The 19777-nt window shown below is 36.0% G+C and overlaps 1 protein-coding gene across 2 annotated transcripts in view; it reads right to left on the bottom strand.

The window, feature by feature from the left end:
* Nucleotides 1-17763, bottom strand: part of LOC139959075 (vascular endothelial growth factor receptor 1-like) — a 140647-nt gene extending 122884 nt beyond the window's left edge. Inside the window, exon 1 of one of the 2 annotated variants that reach the window (XM_071956636.1) lies at nt 16320-17763. In XM_071956636.1, the coding sequence (XP_071812737.1) occupies nt 16320-16554 (235 nt within the window). In that variant the 5' untranslated portion in view covers nt 16555-17763. The remainder of the gene's footprint in view (nt 1-16319) is intronic. The other variant, XM_071956637.1, reaches the window with a different exon arrangement.
* Nucleotides 17764-19777: the final 2014 nt, after the last annotated feature.

Genomic DNA, 19777 nt, shown 5'->3' with positions numbered 1-19777 from the left:
TAAAACTCCCCCACCAATCCCATTATGAGTATCCCTTCTGTCCTGACGATACACAACATACCCCGGGTGAGAAACCTCAGCACTATCAATGTCCTCCCTTAACCAAGATTCGGTGATACCAAACACATCAGGTTTCAGATCCTCAAGAAGCACAGTAAATTCAGCAAAATTTTTACGAATACTTCTAGCATTGGTAAAGACAATCTTCAGCTTATCCCTGAAACTATGTACCTTAGCATGCCTCCTAAAGTTAGCACTATGACTATCACTTTCCTTGCTTTCAAAACGCCTATAGTCGCCTCCAATAGGAACATAATCCTTATCCAAATGTATTCCTGCCCTCATCGCCCCCCCCCCCCCAATTTAGTTTAAACATAGCTGTTCAACAGAGTAATTCACCATCCTATCAAACAACGAGGCCCCAGTATTAGCTAAGTACAACCCATCCCTGGCGAACAAATCCCTTCTACCCTGGAAAGATGACCACATGTCAACAAATGTGAAGCCGAAGTCAGCAGACAGACTATGCAAGAAACCATTCAAAGTTACAATCTTATCTGACTGAACATTGTTGTCAAATCTTGGCAATATACTACATATGACAACTTTAGCCCGAGTTGATGCTAGTCGACACATCAACTCGTGATACTAACGTTACTATCTACACACCGCCGCGTTCCATATATCGATCGCTTTTTTGGTTTTATATATAAAAACGATACCAGTTGGCTTCTGACTGGGAAGTTTCCTCTCTATATTTTAATCACTCTTGCATGTGAGAGAGATAACGAGATTCGCGAACCTCCAGGAAAACCCAATCTTACTTCCGTATCGATTTTTTTTTTTTTTTTGCTTTACGTTGTCCGACAAAGAACTGCATAGATTTCCCATGGAAGCAAAGAAATAACAGCAAAAACTGTTAACTAAAAGTAGCACTACAATTCCGGTAGTCTAATTCCCAAAAAGCACATCGTCTGGACGGATGGTTCGAGAGAAAAAAAAATCAGAACGTTTTACATATACCCCATACACGGAAATCTCGACATTTTTATATCATACTGTTACAGTGTTAGAGGATATTGGAATGAGCTTTGAGGTGTAAGTTTCGATACAAATGCTATATTAAAATCCACTTAAAATACAACGACACTATGCAGTTAGCATTATATATACAGCAATAATAAAGAAAACCAAAGGGGGGGGGGGCAGGAAAGGGGTGTGGCGGGAGAAAATCATCACTTGATGGTGCAACGAGATATCTCATATTGTCCAAAAATACGTAGAAGTGTCTTGCAGTGTTTTTTATTAAATGTGGGAAGTATAAAAAATCTATTTTATTACCATGTTTATGACTCTGTTTCTATAGTCTATTTAAATACATTAAAGAGTCTTGACATTTAGAAGGATTATCTATAGTATCCATATGCCATAGTCCAAGGCCAAAAAAAGGGGGAACTACTTAAATGCTTGTCACGTTCCTATAACTATTCTTGTGTTGTGTATTAGACTGTTAAATCCAGCCACTTTAACTGAGACTCTCAGCTGTACAAAGGAACGTATCTCAACCAGTTTAGCCAGCAGGCTAAGTGATTCCTTGCCTTGTAAGTTTTATAGATGGAATCATCTGATTGATAGAGCAACTGAGGATCTCAAGTCAAGTACCAGAACATCAGAAAAGAGTTCCTGAAAACTTAATCTTTGCAACGGTGAAAGTTGATGACAGGTAACAGTCATTAGTGGAAGTGGAGGGCCATGTGAAAGTCAGTGACCACAGTAAAGCTATTCATCAAAGAAATAGTTTGAGTTTGAGAGCCTACAAGGTTTCCAGACTTTGACCTCTGTTGACTTCAAATGACCTTCAATCAGCATAATATTGTGTAAATATTACGACTACTGGATAGCTGTCACTATATTAACTTGTGAAATACAAACAAGCACTTCGAATGGCAACTGTAATGGGTTAAGTTCAAGTGTTCTGTGTCAACGTAAAACCCAGAGGTCTTTAATATAGAGAATTCAGAGCTATTTGAGATATTGTGCAGTAATTTCTGACTAAACTTAGATACAAATGACATCTTAAACAGCATATTAAACCTATACCAATTAAGTATGGTGACATTGGTGAGAGCATGGATGTATACCAAGATAGTGAGAGCAATGATATATTACCCTGAGATGGTGTAAACATTCAGGAATAACTATTTAGGTTCTTAAATATACAAATCATTCCCAGTTTCATAACAACAGATTCAGTGGCGTAGGAAGGTACTTTTGAGTGGGGGGGGGGGGCTGAAGACTGATGGCCGGCCTGGGGGAGGGGTCTAAAGGGGAGGGGGTGTCCCCCTCCCCTTTGGAATTTTTTGCATTTCCAGGTAGCCTCAGATGCAATTTGGTGCAATATAGCACACTTCAACACCCACTCCATTTTGTAAACTTAATTTTGTATTTTCACCAGGCCTTAGATGCAATTTGGTGCTCCAAATGAGATTTTTTTTCTCATTTGGAAATGAAAAAGGGGTTTTCTGACTTGCGAAGCGGGGGGGGGGCGGAATGATACTTCCGCCCCTCCACATTTTTCACTGGGGGGGCTGGCGCCCCCAGCCCCCCCCCCCCCCGGTTCCTACGCCCTTGAACAGATTCAATTAAGGTCTGACCAATTGTTGCTTTTCTGTACACTATATGTCCTTGCACAAAATGTCATGCTGAAACCAAAAGCTCACACGAACACACGCCATCAACATTGCATAGATTCCTTCTGCCTTCGGCATGGTATTAAAGCTAAAGGTGTTATAGAAATGGAACCTGGACTTATAACGGTGTTTATTAACAATCTAACACATATCAAAATTTAATTTAGAGCCTCGTTACTTTCCTTTAACACAAAGTGAACCTCGGCTCCTCAGTACGGGCATAAATGTTAATGTTAATTTATTCCGTTAGAAGTTGTAATAACTCGACGAAATAACATTGGCCTATCCTTTTTAACTTCATATATGTTCAACAGAGCATCCTTAGACCATATCCAACACCAAGCGTATAATTGACATATGTTATTGCGTTGAAAACAAATGTTAATTCAGGCTATTAAAGTCTTATGTTTTTCCTATTTCGTTTTGACCTGAGGATATGATATTGTCGTCTGTGTGTTAGACTTTGATGTCCAGCCGTTTGAACAGATGCTACCCACATGTAAAAAGGGTTATTGGTGACAACAATTAAGATTGGCAAAGAAATACGATCTGCACTGATAACAATGGTTCTTAACGTCCCTAAACAGCCCTGAGTGTTAGAGAACATCGCCCCTCCCCTCCCCTCCCCTATGTATAACTGACAACAACATTTGTTATCAATATCATTCTTGAAATTTCCTGTATTGAATTATCAATCTGTAGCCCAACATCTCAGTCAAACATTACAAGAGATATTTAGTTTGTTTGTTTCAGCCAAGAGGATACATGGGAGAACCTGTAAAAATAGATATTATGTAAGCTTTATTTTCTATTCCTAGCCTATTCTGACTAATGCTATATACTTTTATGGGCACCTGTTACAAACAATGCAACAAAACTATAAGCCAGAGACTGAAGAACCCTTTTATTTTCCATCTTTTACATTATTGAATTCTCCATTTTGTTTTCTTATATTATTCAAACGAGGACCATCGCCCACTTGAGACGAGATTTATTTGCCTTTTATTTTAAAGACTTTTCATTGCATTAAATTTTCATACAAACAAATGCAGTGAGGATTAGGCTATGCAGTAGATATTGAAGATGTGAGCGATTGAGAGAGCATACATACACCATGTCATGCATGGTATATTTTCGGATTTAAAAATTGGAAATGACCAACAATTAATTTGTTGTTTATCCTATAAGATATTATATTGGATTGCCAAGATGACGGTTTGGTATGCTTCCATATGTTGAGAGGGTCATTTCTCAAAATTACAACAACAACAACAACAAAATCCAAACTGGACTAATTGCAGTGTTTCGTATGGTTTATTCAGCATATTCAAATTTAATTAATTTTCGGCCTTCAACATCGAGTTACAACCTCTTCACAAAATACAGCTTTTAAAGTTCCATTAATTTGTTTTCTCGTTCATGGTGGAATTAAAAGTGGTGCCGCCATTATATGATATACTTCCACTCAAAATATGATTACAAAAACCTTCACTCAAGTAAAGAGACCCCTCCTTATCTCAACAAACAATTTTATAAATCAGTTAATTAGTTAAAGATCATCCGAGCTCATTCGCTGTCGGAGAATTTTGCCGCCCATGCACATACACAGATGGTGAGTGTAAACCAGTGATGTCACTAAAAACAATGCTGAAACAATATTACAACTTGGTGGTATGGCGTCCCTCCAACAGTGTATGACTCGCCAAACTTGTAATAATTCATCTTATACACTCGTAACAAGGTTTGGTATTACATAAAACATCGTATAAGGTTGATCCCTTTTTCGAAAACAGCCTGGTACATACTGATATACATAAAAACGAAACGAGCGGTGACGTCAAAATCTCCTTTCAACTTTACCGCTGAAACTTTCCTTGACGTTATGACAATCACATATTCGTTCAATTTCGCCGAATACTATACAATTTTGTCGAAACCGTGGTGAAAGGATCGATAACAAAATATAATAAAAATAAGTTTTGACCTTAGCATCTTTCTTTTAAAAGTGGGAAATCTCAAAATTAAATCAAGGTTTGAAGTATACCTGCAAGATATAATAGCACACGGAGTTTTTATTTTATTTTGCACATATAATCCCAAATATTGCATTTCATTCATTGACACAAAATACTGTTGATTAAGTTGCAACATGTCGAGTTTCTGTGTGTCTACTCGATCTATATGGCTGTTACGAGTTGTCCCTGGATAATAATACAAAAAGCTTGGTCTACAATTACCGATACGCATATGATATAAAAATATAAAAACAATAATAAATGGGGCGTGTTAAATACCGGCCTTTTGGGACTTTTGGCTGACGTCAGCTCAATCTTTTTTTGGAAAATAAGGCAAATTTGAAACCAGATTCATTGATATGACATTTCTATTTGAGAAAACTGTGCGTGACTATAGTTAAATCGATGTGGATGTTGACACTGATAAGGACTCTCATCCACAGGGAATTTGATTTATTGTTTAGAGGAGGGGAGAGGAGAGGAGGGGGTAATTGGCTAAAAAGGTTCCATTGCGGATTTATAGCGTGACGAGAAGCCGAATTGTCAAAATGCTCAAGTAAATTGGAAATCACTTTATATAACCTTTGCTCAAGTAAATTACAGTAGAAGAATATTAAGATAAAAGAAAGCACGCGAAACAAAACTCTCATGGGACCATGAGAACTAAATATAAATCCCGAAAAAAATATCAAACGACGAAATTAGATTTCAGTCTATAATAATGCCGTGATTCCTGTGCGTGTGTTTTATCGACAAGTTTACTAAACCCATAATGTACTCTTATAAACATATATGAACATAATTAACTAAACGAAAACACAACTAATTTCTATGTTTACTAACCAAATAATGGTCAATGAGTAAATAGATTACATTTAATGATTCGACTCTTTCCTCAACATATTTGTCGCCCAGATAATTTGTTCCTCACATCAGTATACCAATCACATGTCAACGCATTTTGGAGGAAAAAAAATCAACATATTTTAGCCTTTCTCACAATGAGTTGAAATGGAAACAAAGCACATACAGTATCTCAAACTTGACACAGGAAAGCTGATTTGATTGTTTATTGAGTGAATTAAAAAACATTTGATCTCCTCAAGACTACAAGCATGTCTTATATTCGCATAAAAAGCAACTGCATGTAGATGAAAGAAGTAAAAAATCGAAGAAGATCGAGACGATATGTATCATATACATATCAACTATTGAGTTTATATATATATATATATATATATATATATATATATATATATATATAATATAATATAATATACAAGAACAACAGCATGAGCAGTAAATGTAGAAATCTCTTTGGTTGTCTGTGTAGGTCTATGACTACGATACAATCAGGCCTGGATAGAATACTGGAGCTAATCTTGAACCAGCATGGACTGTCTGATACAGGATATATATATATATATAAGTACAAATCCATGAGAGTGACTATATGGGTACAGGAAGCTACTCAGAATTGTGGTGTGAGTACAGTACAAGCTTCTAAGTACAAATCCATGAGTACAAGTGCGGGTCAAGGTACTCGAGTACGCGCCTGTTCTAAAACGCTATAGACATTACATTGTCAAGGTATACAGTTAGGCTGGAATCCGATTGCGTATTTCATGGAACTTTCTCTTTTATGAACAAGCGTTCAATATATTTATATAATAAGTACATCCACAGTTGAAAGCTAATGTACATTCCGATCAATTTAATTTGACAAGCACTTATTGTTTTCGCTATGAGTCTGTAAACAACTGGTTTTAAAAAACAATAATAATAATGAAAAGAAAAAAACCGTAGCAAGAGATATCTATTTAGGTTAATGACATCACCTAACGAACAAAACGTGACAAGTTCTAGACACTGCATCTGCCGATGTTACTATGGTGATTTCAAAAATCCCCTGTGGCGCAAACGATAAAACGCGCCCCTAATAAATAGTTACTAGTATTTTGCGTGGGTTTCAGACTCTCTGTTGCGATATATGATAATTAAGATGAAATCATTTATGAAGAGATGGTTAAATTGTGAATTGCTACTTTGTTAAGAGGTCTAAAAGCAACCGTTTCGAACACAAGTTTCTTCAATTCAACTCCGGAAGTTTATCAATAGATAGATAGATACAACTATACAAGATCAAATTTGAAGTGGGTGGGATTCAAAATATTATTCTCAGGTCAGCATGTAAAGTGCGGAATGATTTTCTAAGATAAAAACGAAAACCAAGAAGTAATAACAATGAAATACAAATAAATAAATAAAAGAGCAAGGGAAGACAAATTCTTTTAGTAACCTGGAAAAAAGTACGGATTATTATTAGTTAAGTAATGCTTAAATGGTTTTATTGCGAAGGAACATTAAAGTTTTCTAAATGATCGACGGTTTTCTGGAAGGAATAATAACCTTAAAGTTTTCTGGAAGGAATAATAACCTTAAAAGATTTCTGGAAAGGAATTTCATACAGAAAAATGGGGGAAAAAGGGGGGGGGGGGGGAGCGGGGAATTGGTGACTCAAGGGTGACTCTTGGCATAACTGTGAGGAACACAAGGTGAAAAAAATTAAGATAACACGATGCTGTCAATGAGAGTGGCAAGCGATGAGGTATAACCAAAACGTTGCAGAAATTGCAAAAAATAGGACATTTGAATGATGAATATTCAAATAATAAACCCCTGGTACTTCGGTCCCTTGGTGGGGCTCATTAGTTAACAGTTTAAATCTCCCATGATAATAGTAACAGCTTTACGAAATGCATCATCATATATTCTCAAAAAAAATCGACATGAAATTTCGACTACATTTCGTCACTTGATGACGTCGGCCTAATCGATAAATCAATATTTCCAATCAAAGTGTAGAAATTGACCAATTTGTACAGCACTTCGTGTACACACATCAGTGTATATATAACAGGGTGGAGGGGGGGGGGCAGGGGTGTAATACCTCCATTAGGAGACCGGATTTGCAACGGACCGGATAATGATATCAGTGACAGATTTGATTTCATCATTTAGCAAACCAGTCTAAAAATGTCGATGTACTTTTTCTAAACAGATATACTGTAGGCCTACATTTCGTCATTTTCGTTCCCGTTTTTCCAGAAAGAAAATAAAAACATTAAACTTTAGGATAAGCTGTTTGAACTTAACTCATCAATCATACATAGCAAAACTTAAAAATGTTCATGGAAGGAATTTGTCCTTCATTCCATTCGAAAAGAAGTTTGAGTACAGTACATCCATTAAAGGAAAACCTAGGCCAGTATATGTTTGTTTATTATCATTTATGATGACTTTGGCCTATTGCAAGGTGAGTTCAAGCGAACCAACAAGTCGTCGCACATATATACGGCACATATAATAGTATAACATGTCTTAAAAGGGACACCCAACCATCATCTTAAGCTTCTATATCAGATGTCTTTGCGAAGAACAACTCCCATCAGATATCAAAGCCAAATCTTTCTCTGTTGGAGGAGATATCCTAGTTTTTAATGTTGTGACCGAGGGCTATCCTTTTATACATATATATATATGTGACGTCATAGAGCCACTAAGATCTGACACCATTTAATTGTCTCTCTTGTGTTTCTTTGTCTTATTTTCAAGGTATGCGGGAATGTTAACAAAACCGGTATAGTTAACATCATTGACAATGAAACCAATGCCTTCATTAATACATGCGTATAAAGTGTTTTCAATATTTGAGATTCAATATTTGCAAAACCCATCTCTATATCAGAAGATAAACGTTCCAATAAATCAAGAAGAAAACATAAAGAATTGAAATGTGGTTTGATGATGTCATATTAGACTTGATCAAGTCTTCGGCCGTATGTGAGAATAGCATTCAATCTATATATGATAACTTATTTATCTCCCAAATGGAATACGACGTTTCTTAGCTAGAAGTTGTACATGACATTTTCCTCTATCAGGGACATAAAATATTCTAGTTTGGGGGTGGGGGTGGGGTTGTCCCCTTTACAGAGAAATAAATCGCGGGCGCGTGACATAGACAAACGCGCTATACTAAATGTCAATAAGTGTTTACCCAATATCAATGATAACACAAATGCCTTCAATTTAACGTATATATAATGACTTAGCATTTTCATATTACAATTATATAATTAATATTTTAATTCGGCTCACGTTCATCTAATCATGAAAATAATGTACCCGGAATGTCGTTTTTCAACTTAAAAATTCATAAGTTCTAAGTCTTATTATCATTTTGTTTCTCTGCAAGGTTGTGCGTCTCACTCAAATATAACGATAGGAAATTGTACTTTACGGACTCTGCCAAGAATATTCTCTCGCCCCCTTCCCCTCCCCACCAAAAATGGTTTTATTACTGGATAAGCTGGTATATTAAATCACCATCCTGGTACTGAGAGAATCAATTTCAGTACATAAGATAGGACTTGTTTTGTCATTTTAGCAGACCTACTGAAGATGACTTCAGAAAAGATTTCTCTCGATCAGCTTAAGACAGGTCCGTCGTCTTTGTCTTTTCATTATACGGAGGCTAATTAGCGAGAGATTGATGGTTCTATTCGGTTTGCCCAGAGATTTGAAATTTCATACCAAAATACATCGACTTTGTTTCGTTACTCTCTGCATTTTTGTTTATTACTAAATTAGCAACAACACCTGATTACTAAAGCTGATCAAATCGTGTAGAATGATATCGTAAATGACCAAAATCAACACCAACAACGAAATTGAGATTAGCCAGTGGGCATCTTTGTAACGCCAAAAGGGTCATGCGATATGATGATGTATATATCCCCGCGGGTCCTATCAAGCACACTGGCATCTTCGTTGGTTGCCACGCATCTATACTAATTAGGCTACAGTATATATATATATATATATATATATTTGAAATCGTAGTGAGTTGGAAAATCAAGAACAGTGTAAAAACTTCCAGCCTTCACCGGGATTCGAACCCGGGCCTCCAGCTTTATATGTGGACAACCTAACCACTAGGCTATGGATTGATACTTAAGTCACATTTCTATATTCCATGGTATATATTTACCGAACTCATTCCATTTCGGAAGATGGGTACTTCGTTACAGAACTGTTTTTTTTTTACATATGTATACAGCAAAATATACAGTACGTTAATTCCATTGTCAAATAATCCAAATCATGAAGTGCAGCAGCTGAAGTTTCGACCATTCCATCATCGAGTTCCCGAACCATCATCTCCAATATCACTCAGATAGGCTAAAGGGATTAAAACGTCTTGGCAGAAAGGAAATCGACGTTCAAGGAAAGGATTTCGACAAATCAAAGATAAACTCTCAGATTTCCTCATCGGAATTATTGAAGGCTTAAAGGAATATTCCTGGCAGAAATTTCTACAGTAACTTTCTCCCACCCCACCCCCTTTTTTTCCCTTTTCTTTTTTGCTTGTTGCTTTTATTGCTTTTTTATTGAAAATAACACGTAAATTCTCAATTGAGTGGTTTGGGAGACTGAAGTGATTTGCAACAGGTTGGCTGATCTTTTTTTGTTTTGATCGCCAATCTATGTCCATTCATTCTCATTCTTAAACGTAATGCACGTTACAAGTATTGCAGTATAGATGAGGTAGATTACATTTTTAGGGAGGCAGTTTAATTTTCTGCCGGATTCGGAACGTGCATGTAATTTGGTTGCTCTGAAAGGCCTCAGTAGAATTGACGAGTAAGCACGTTTTGCAATTTTGAGTACAGGGCGATGATCCTGTTTTTTTTTTCTGTTTTGCTTGCCTCTGATGAAGTGTCATCCTGAACCGATATAGCTTCCCGAACTAAAATATTCCTGTCGGTTTCTATGTCTCGTTGATTAAATGACAGGTGGTTCTGAGGAAACTAATTCCAGACGTTCGATGCTTTGCAGTATGTGATAATTCTTCTGAATGATATTTGCCAGTGGTGTGAGACCAGGGTGGAATTCAGTAACCAATGGTACCCTTTTGGAACTGGTTTGACGGATTCTGTACGTCAATGTTTCAGTGCAAGGTTGCTTTTGGCCTTTTTGATGGCATTTTCGATAGAACCCCGAAAATACTGTCTGTTGAGAAGGTGTTGTGACAGTTCTTTGGTGCGAAAATCAAAATCGACCTCAGGTGCGTCTAAAGCGCAACGCTTGACTGTACGGAATTTTTCTGGTACAATGACGTGGATGGCAACTGATTTGCTATAAGAGGTAGTTGTGCTTGTTCGTGGGTTATTGAACAAGTCTGTTTTGAGTGAGCCAATTTTGTAGAGTCACAGTATAGTGTCCAGAAAGTGAACGTCAGGTCTAGAAAAATATGCAGTAAATTAGATTGTGTGATGAAACGAGTATATATATATATATATATATATATATATATATATATATATATATATATATATATATATACATCACATTATTATACCTGTAACAGATTTACTATATAGGGCTGACTGAAGCTTAATCTACATTTTGACAAACTCGGCATTGTTTTAGGCTATATATGTTATTGTCGCTGGCAGATAACGTACGTGTCAGTTTATATAATGACCATTATATTGTACTGTGTATATGTTGCATAAGGTAAACATTTTGGCCTATAAACGACATCACTGAAAAGTGGAATCTGCTTTGATTATTTAGAATAAATGACATGCACTCTCGTTATTGTGGAATGGATTCTACATAAAGCAACTTTTATTTCGTGTTTGTTTGCCAATCCCAGCAAACCTGTACCAACACAAAATAAGGTGACAATTATTGATCAAAGGCATTCTCTAGCGAGTGTTCTGTGACGTCTTCCAATTCCAGCAATTTTAACGCCCAGACCCCTCATTTTGGGCTGGGGGAGAGGGTCAGGTCATAGGTTTCCAAATTGCCTGCTTTATTATTGGATTGTAACTTGAATTATCGCATTAGTGAAAAACATGTATTATTATGAGATGTTAGTTTCCAATAGCGAGAAAAGTAACAAAAGCAAAAAATGTAAGATTGGGAAAGATCGCAGACCATGAACATTGGTTTCCATGGTAATTTCTCACATGTGACATGTTTACAAGCGCGGGTAGACAGTATAAGCAATCATCCTTCAAAAACCAGAGGCCACATGAACCCCATGTTGACGCCACTCGTGAAATTATCTGTCTACAAAAAATTAGTTATAAAGGACATTTTGGTCGCACGGAAGTGTGGATGGGGTGCATGTCATATATGTATGATACACACAGAGGCGGTATGGGCATACATTACTCCCGCCTGAGTGATCTAACAAATAATATATGTATGTATATATATATATATATATATATATATATATATATATATATATATATATATATATATATATATATATACAGATACATATATACATATATGTACATATATATATATATGTATATATATAAATATATATATACATACATATAATATATATAAATATAAATGAAAACGTATATATATATATATATAAATATAAATATAAATGAAATCGTATATATATATATATATATATATATATATATATATATATATATATATATATATATATATATAAACGTATCTGTTGAAGCTTGCTTATTTTGTTTGACCCGACTGGTTGGCTTTTTCCTTGTTAAGCGCTTTTGAATGTTTTGTACAAAATTAGCGCTATATAAATGCATTTATTATTATTATTATTATATATATATATATATATATATATATATATATATATATATATATATATATATATATATATATATATATATATATATGTATATATAAATATATATATATATATATATATATATATATATATGTATATATGTATATATAAATATATATATACATACATATAATATATATAAATATAAATGAAAACGTATATATATATATATATATATATATATATAAATATAAATGAAATCGTATATATATATATATATATATAAACGTTTCTGTTGAAGCTTGCTTATTTTGTTTGACCCGACTGGTTGGCTTTTTCCTTGTTAAGCGCTTTTGAATGTTTTGTACAAAATTAGCGCTATATAAATGCATTTATTATTATTATTATATATATATATATATATATATATATATATATATATATATATATATATATATATATATATAGGGGTGCGTTTGTGTGTGTCTGTGACTCAGAACGGAAAGACAGATAAACAGACAAATAAGAATAAACCATCGAATAACAAACATTGCCAAATATAGTACAATTTATTTATTTGAACTTTCAAGGGTAAAACTCATTTATCGATACAAAACGCTAATCTGACATGAGGCCCTCAGCTTGAAAGCAAAACACACAGTTTGCTCTCCGGCAAAGCGAACCCTTTGGTTTCAAATTCGAACGTCAGAAAATGTCTCAAACTTTTACGCTACAACCTTGAAGGTAGCAATATAATCAAACATTATTTAATTAGTTATTGCATCACAATGAATGTAAGAACACCACATTGTGACAGTGATTTCTGTAATCGGGTAATCATCGGTTCTATTTATAAACATATTTGCTTCCGCGGAAGTAAAACAATTATAAAGCTACGTCCTAATATCGATGCTTTCTTGTGACGTCAAACTGTACCGCCGATGTACAGTAACATGCATGTGTGTGGCAGCATATGGTTTCTTGAGTGGCGACGCATAACACCTCCATAGCGTAGACTTTCCAACATAGAAAGAAACTAACAGTTAATATAAACCTTATATGCACAAAAGTAGGAAAAGTGACGTGTATTGGATAACTTTTAACACTTTCAATTATGACTACATAATGTATATGGGGTTTCAGTAGGATGCATTACCTGTCAAGCTTGGAGGTGTCAATCTTCTACGTGTAACTATTAATGGTATTGGCAATAGTGCGTCTGTATTATGGACCCAATAGTGTGTACATTCTATGCTGTTCAGTTGTTGCAATGTATCTATCTTTGATCAAGAAACATGCTCAATCCACATCCGTAATTCCAACGACACCTGACCGAATATCTCTAAACGGAAGTAATGATTACGTCATATCCGTCATGGCTGAATATTTCCAAACTGAATAGATAGATCCCTGTGTTTGAAAGCACGGTTAGTCAATACATGTATGTATATACACTATACAAAAGCCTACACTATCATGCAATAAGATGCTTTGGTATCATGTTGAAGTTTGCAGAAGTGTTGTGGCAGCTTTCGGTGGAAAGCTGGTAATAACCCATGCAAGCTCTGCTCAGCTATATTGAGCACCATTGACACAATTTCATCGTTCTGGGATGGCCTCAACAAATGTGAAGACCAAACAATATGATATACTACAAACTCGTCCTGAAATTACGTCACCAGCGTACACAGTAGTGGTATCATTCATAACATTAATTTTACTGGCCCGGGCCGTTGCGAGTTGACCACATACATTGTGACCACGTTATTTGTGTGCATGCATATACAGCACACACACACACACATATATATATATATATATATATATATATTTATATATATATATATATATTTATATATATATATATATATATATATATATATATATATATTGTGGTGTAAGCATGAACTCCCAAAAGTCAAACATCTTTATTTTTTTTACTTTTCGTGGTTACATTAACAGTTCTCATGTGAAATTTGACAAGGAAATACAAGCCGATTGACTTTCTGGTTGTTATATAAGCAATCGTATTTCAGTGACCGCAATATCCCTTTTACTTTGTGCATGAATATTGAGATACTGCAGCATTGCTGCTCTAGTCAAGGAAGTACATCTACCGTTAGAATTATGCATGTGCATGCATCGCCTATATATGGGTACTTTTACTTTAGATTACAACTACCATGCGGTACAGCGTCTTGCTGTAATAATAAACTTATATGGACAGTATTTCTACGATGGCTACGTGCTTAAAGCAACAGGGTGCATTTGTAACCTTAACCAGGGTGCTTTTGTCAACCATATACGGATGTACATGTTGCTATTATGCTACAGTAGTGTCTTGTAACGTTAGTGGACGTAACATATGCTTTAAATCTTGTATAAGTATGTTGTGTTTCAAAGCAAAACAATAAACGTACATTCACTCCGATAACTGTGGTAAACGTGGCCTTTATCCTACTATACAAATAAGAATCAATGCTTCGTTTTCGCTTCTCTTGATATCTGCTAGTTCATTTGTGCAGTATATCGTTATTCAATCCACTATCTCAAATGACCTTTGACCTGAAAATCAGGTACAACTTTTCTATGACCAATCATTTGCTGATCACTATGACCAAGCTTGACCAAAATCAACCGTAATCCTTTGGAGCAGTAGGCTTTTACATCATGACTCTCAAATTGTGACCCAAATGCCACTTGACCTGAAATTAAAGTACAACAATTATGTTGATCGCTAAAACCAAATCAAAACATAAACCCAAGGAGGAATATGCTGTTTTACCTCTTATGGCCCCATATGAACTTTGACCTACTATTTCTTTTATGAACACCCCCCCCCCCTCCCCGTTAATGTATGTAACAACTTCACCAAGTTAAAGCATAATCTAGAAAGGACATGAGAGCAATAATCTTTCAACCGTTGATGACGGATGGACCGACATATATAGAAGGACAGACAGAATGACAGACAGACAGACGCGTTGTCATGACAACACTTGAGTTTTAATAGAAGCTATTCCATACGCATTGAATTTTCCGTTCATATGTGTTATTGACCAATATGTCATAGTCTATACAAGCCTAGCCAGACCAAACGTTTAATGATACAGTTAAATATGATTTTTTTTTTTTTTTTTTGCTATAGGAGGATTCTCCTAGACCCGGCAACATGTGGAGTCATGCAACTTCAACAACCCAAGCTTGCCACACCTCCTAGATCCGTTATATGTATGTTGTGTTCATTTTTACGTGTGTGTATATGCTACTTTTTCGGCTATTTCGGCGGGTGGAAGGGAGGGGTGGCTATAATTTTGCTAATAAATATATCCATAAGACGATACTACTGGCAGTACTGTAACCTATACTGTCTTCTAGTTGATACACCCTACGCGGTAAACAGTACTTTAACCCCTAAACACCTAAGAATTAAACACTGTCTATTGGATTGTGTATATTCCTAGGGCATTCGAGCTAGAGCTCAATTGATGTCTTTGAAACGGAGTTGCTTCATGACATCTAAGCCTAATCACAATAGCCAGTAGCATTGACACTTATCATGAACATTGTACAACCATACTTTTTTTTGTTACAGAAAGAGCAGGTCTAGCTTTGTGTGACTTCATTCAACTTGTTAAGCTTCATATCAAGCGAAGCTAATGCACACACACTGGCTTGGGTTCTGCACAAGACACATGCTCTGATGTGGCCCCAGAAATACACTTGCACATGCAGCTGATGTGATACTAAGCCTAAGCACGCAAAGGAAAAAAGGGTTGCCGTTACAACAGTAGCTACCTTGATATGCACTAGCCCAACATGAATACCCTCCCCTTCGCCCACCCCAACCCCACCTCGGCCCACACGATCGTCCCCTGTCGCAGTATACTTTCAGTGTCTGTTTGAAAGGCACAGAGCCATTCCGTTGTCTTTCAAGTTTGTGAAAAAGCAAATATAAAAGTTACAACTTACCACAATTCATTGTTAAAAGTAAGAAAAGTACTGTAGAAATCCACGTGCAACAAAAGTTGTCCCCTCTTGCTGTAACTTGGTGGAATGTTGATAAGATTGAGTAGTAAGGGGAATTAAAACTGCTAAAATGGCAATTATACGACCTCGGTCTGTTCAGCCCATTCCAACTACTAGCGTATTTTCCTCTTAGATGTAAACAGTTCCTCTTGGAATCGATATTATCACTGAAGGGCATCTTTTTTGTCCTATTATAGTTTATTCCTTGACTATTCTTCTTCTCTTTTTCCCCCTTCTGTTTTTGTAACTGTCAACTTCGCTTCATGTTTTAAAATAATTCGGTATATTCCTTGATAAGTCCGTTCTTGACTGGTACCTTGGTCACTTGTGCGAGACACACGAACAACTGCGTTCTCATATGTATAATTTCGTTTTCAACGTCTCAACAATTGTCAACGAAATTTTTGTAATAAGGGCGCTTTCGCGTGACAAGTCGCGAGAGATCGTTGTTCACCGTAGCATGTTTTGCTCTGTTTGATGAACAGATGCAGCGAGTATATATCGATCGTCGCACAGATAAAATAATTAAAGAACAAAACGTATGACGGTCAACCGTCAACTTCGGTTATGAATTGTAACTCCTGATAGAGGCTAATTGTATACGTCCAACATTTTTTCCCTTTCTTCAATTGTGACCTCTACATAGGCCAGCATCGGTCACAAAATGAAAACAAAGTACCGGAAACACCAACTCGTCGCAGGAGGTAATCATCTGGTTATAACTGTCCAATGGTGTAAATGGTATCATGGTATCATTCCGCGTAACAAATATCTCCAGTCACGTGTGATATCTCAAATATGTCGGTGAACCTGAAATGCTTATCTTATCCAAGAAACTAGATGAGTCCAGAAAATGTTATTAAATGAAAAGCAACATCCTCCATTTGCAATTCGGATAAGCAACAACGTTACGACCAAGCTGGGTTTTTTTGTTACCCATACACGTCCGTCCATTGATTGGTATATACCAACGTTTATCACAGGGGCTTATTCAGAAACTGATCTTGTTATTGTGGTAATCAAATGTTAGTCTATCTATCTATCTATTCTACCGAAAGTTCGTCATTGAGTGCATAAACACATATATAAAGGTTATTCAAAGCCTCTTCAACTGGTTTCCTGTATAACAATGGCATTGCCGTAAACCTGACGATTAGAATGGCAATGTTACGTTATTTGATACCTCTCAACTTCAATGTACACATCTTTGGAAGAGTGTGAAAGCGTATTAACTCGTTGATTATATCTACCCGTTCCTTTGTAAAGTTCACCGCCTAGCCGCGCTCGAGAATTGAGACGTGTCTAATTAGTCAAAAATGCACATGGGATTTGTTCTCAAGCTTATAATAAATCCTATCAGCAGGTCTTTTGTTATGAATTGAACGTGTTAGGGGGAAAGAACTCCAAATTGTGATGATACGGCCTAACTATTGCGTAATTTCCTTATAGTACGCACACTAGCGCAAACACCTTGGCTGACAGTAAGGAAACGAGTATAAAGTAAGAAATGTCAGCTAAGAAAAAATAAATTAAAACAATTAGGAAAAAAGACCCTTGAAGATAGGCCTTACCAAATATAATTTGCATAATTCATGCAGTTTCTGTCAGCATGTAAACTTTTTAACATAAAATGATTAAATCGCGACACGCTGGTATGGTAGTTCTATATCAAAAACTTACAATCACTTATATTTGTTATGAAAATTAATTCAATATCTGATAAAACTACATTGAATATTTCGGTTGACAAAGAAAGGAACTTACATCATAGTTTTATACAAAGCTTTGTCGCAGCTTTGACATCCACCCACGGACTTCCCTACGACCTTCCGCCGCACTAAGAATATATAGTCCACCCCCGCTCCCTCCCCCGACATTTCATTTCCTATGGCTGAATCATGTGTGTACTGCATAGAGTGGAGTCGCGTTGGGAAACAAAACTTAATATATCTTACACACACACATATATATACACACACACACATATATATATATATATACATATATATATATATACATATATATATATATGTATATATATATATATATATATATATATATATATATATATATATATATATATATATATAAATATATATATATATATATAAATGAAAATCGTAATGAGTTGGAAAATCAAGAACAGTGAAAAAACTTTCAGCCTCCACCGGGATTCGAACCACGGGCCTCTGGACATACAACTTGAACTTTCGAACCTCTGGACATACAATCAGCGTCCATAGCCTAGTGGTTAGGGTGTCCGCGTACAGAGCGGAAGGCACGTGGTTCGAATCCCGGTGGAGGCTGAAAGTTTTTTCACTGTTCTTGATTTTCCAACTCATTACGATTTTCATTTATATATATATATTCATTTGCCTTTGTCGTTTACCTCCATTGCATATATATAGATCTATCTGTCTGTCTATATAACTATATATATATATATAGACTCCATCCTTGCTGCTACCGCAAATCAAACCGTGGCTGGATGGCACAATAACATATATGTATGAATGCGTCGGTGAATACAACAACAACTCCCTGACAAACGGAAATAAACAGGAGAAAAAAAAATCAATTTCTACAGACAATCATTTTCATTTGGTGATTCACTTTCTTCACAAGTACAACAGTGACAACTTGTCTTAAATTTCTACAGTGGCTCTGAATGGACAGACGTGCTTTAGACTTAACCGCGTTCAAGTAAAACGCGACACCTCGACAAATTTGCGTAAGTCTATTTGGTGGAGTTCGCGAGTTATGCTAACGTAAAATCTAGGCTGACGAAAATTATCAAATTGTTGAGTTGGAGGAAGGATTAATGGATGGATTGATATAGGTACTTTTTTAAGGAAAAGTCGCACAGGAAAGAACCTGGGCACGAAAACCAAACTATACCAAACGACTGATCCGCTCTGGCAACCCCAGTCCCCTTGCATCGGGACTGTAACTGTGTGATCATCGTCAGGTGTGCATCACCATTCCCCTCGAAAGGGAACAGATACTACACATGATCTTAGCCAAAAGGCCGAGCTATACTAGTGAAGACTACATGCGTGCAACACTTGAAATGCTGCAGTTAGGGCTGAAATGGACAAATAAACTTTCTGTTTCAACTTCCGATCATATTTAATTCGCTTTTACGAACAAATTACAACAGTTACTACGCTTTCAAATACAAATTTTGCCAATGGGCAAGTAGATCAGATTACGTATACGTCATTGCTTGACACGCCGTTTATCAGAATTAAAATTAAAAAATATGTCCAACCGCTTTTTGGGTAGATCATTATTTGAGTGATCTAGACGCCTCATACCCCAATTTAATTTGAAAGTATGATTAATAATTAGAACATAGGCCATATAGAGGGCGCTTCAACAGTTGTTTCGCTCTCACCACC

This window comes from Apostichopus japonicus, chromosome 18 (assembly GCF_037975245.1).
Source record: "Apostichopus japonicus isolate 1M-3 chromosome 18, ASM3797524v1, whole genome shotgun sequence".
NCBI lineage: Eukaryota > Metazoa > Echinodermata > Holothuroidea > Aspidochirotida > Stichopodidae > Apostichopus > Apostichopus japonicus.
This window is presented reverse-complemented; position numbering and strand designations above follow the sequence as displayed.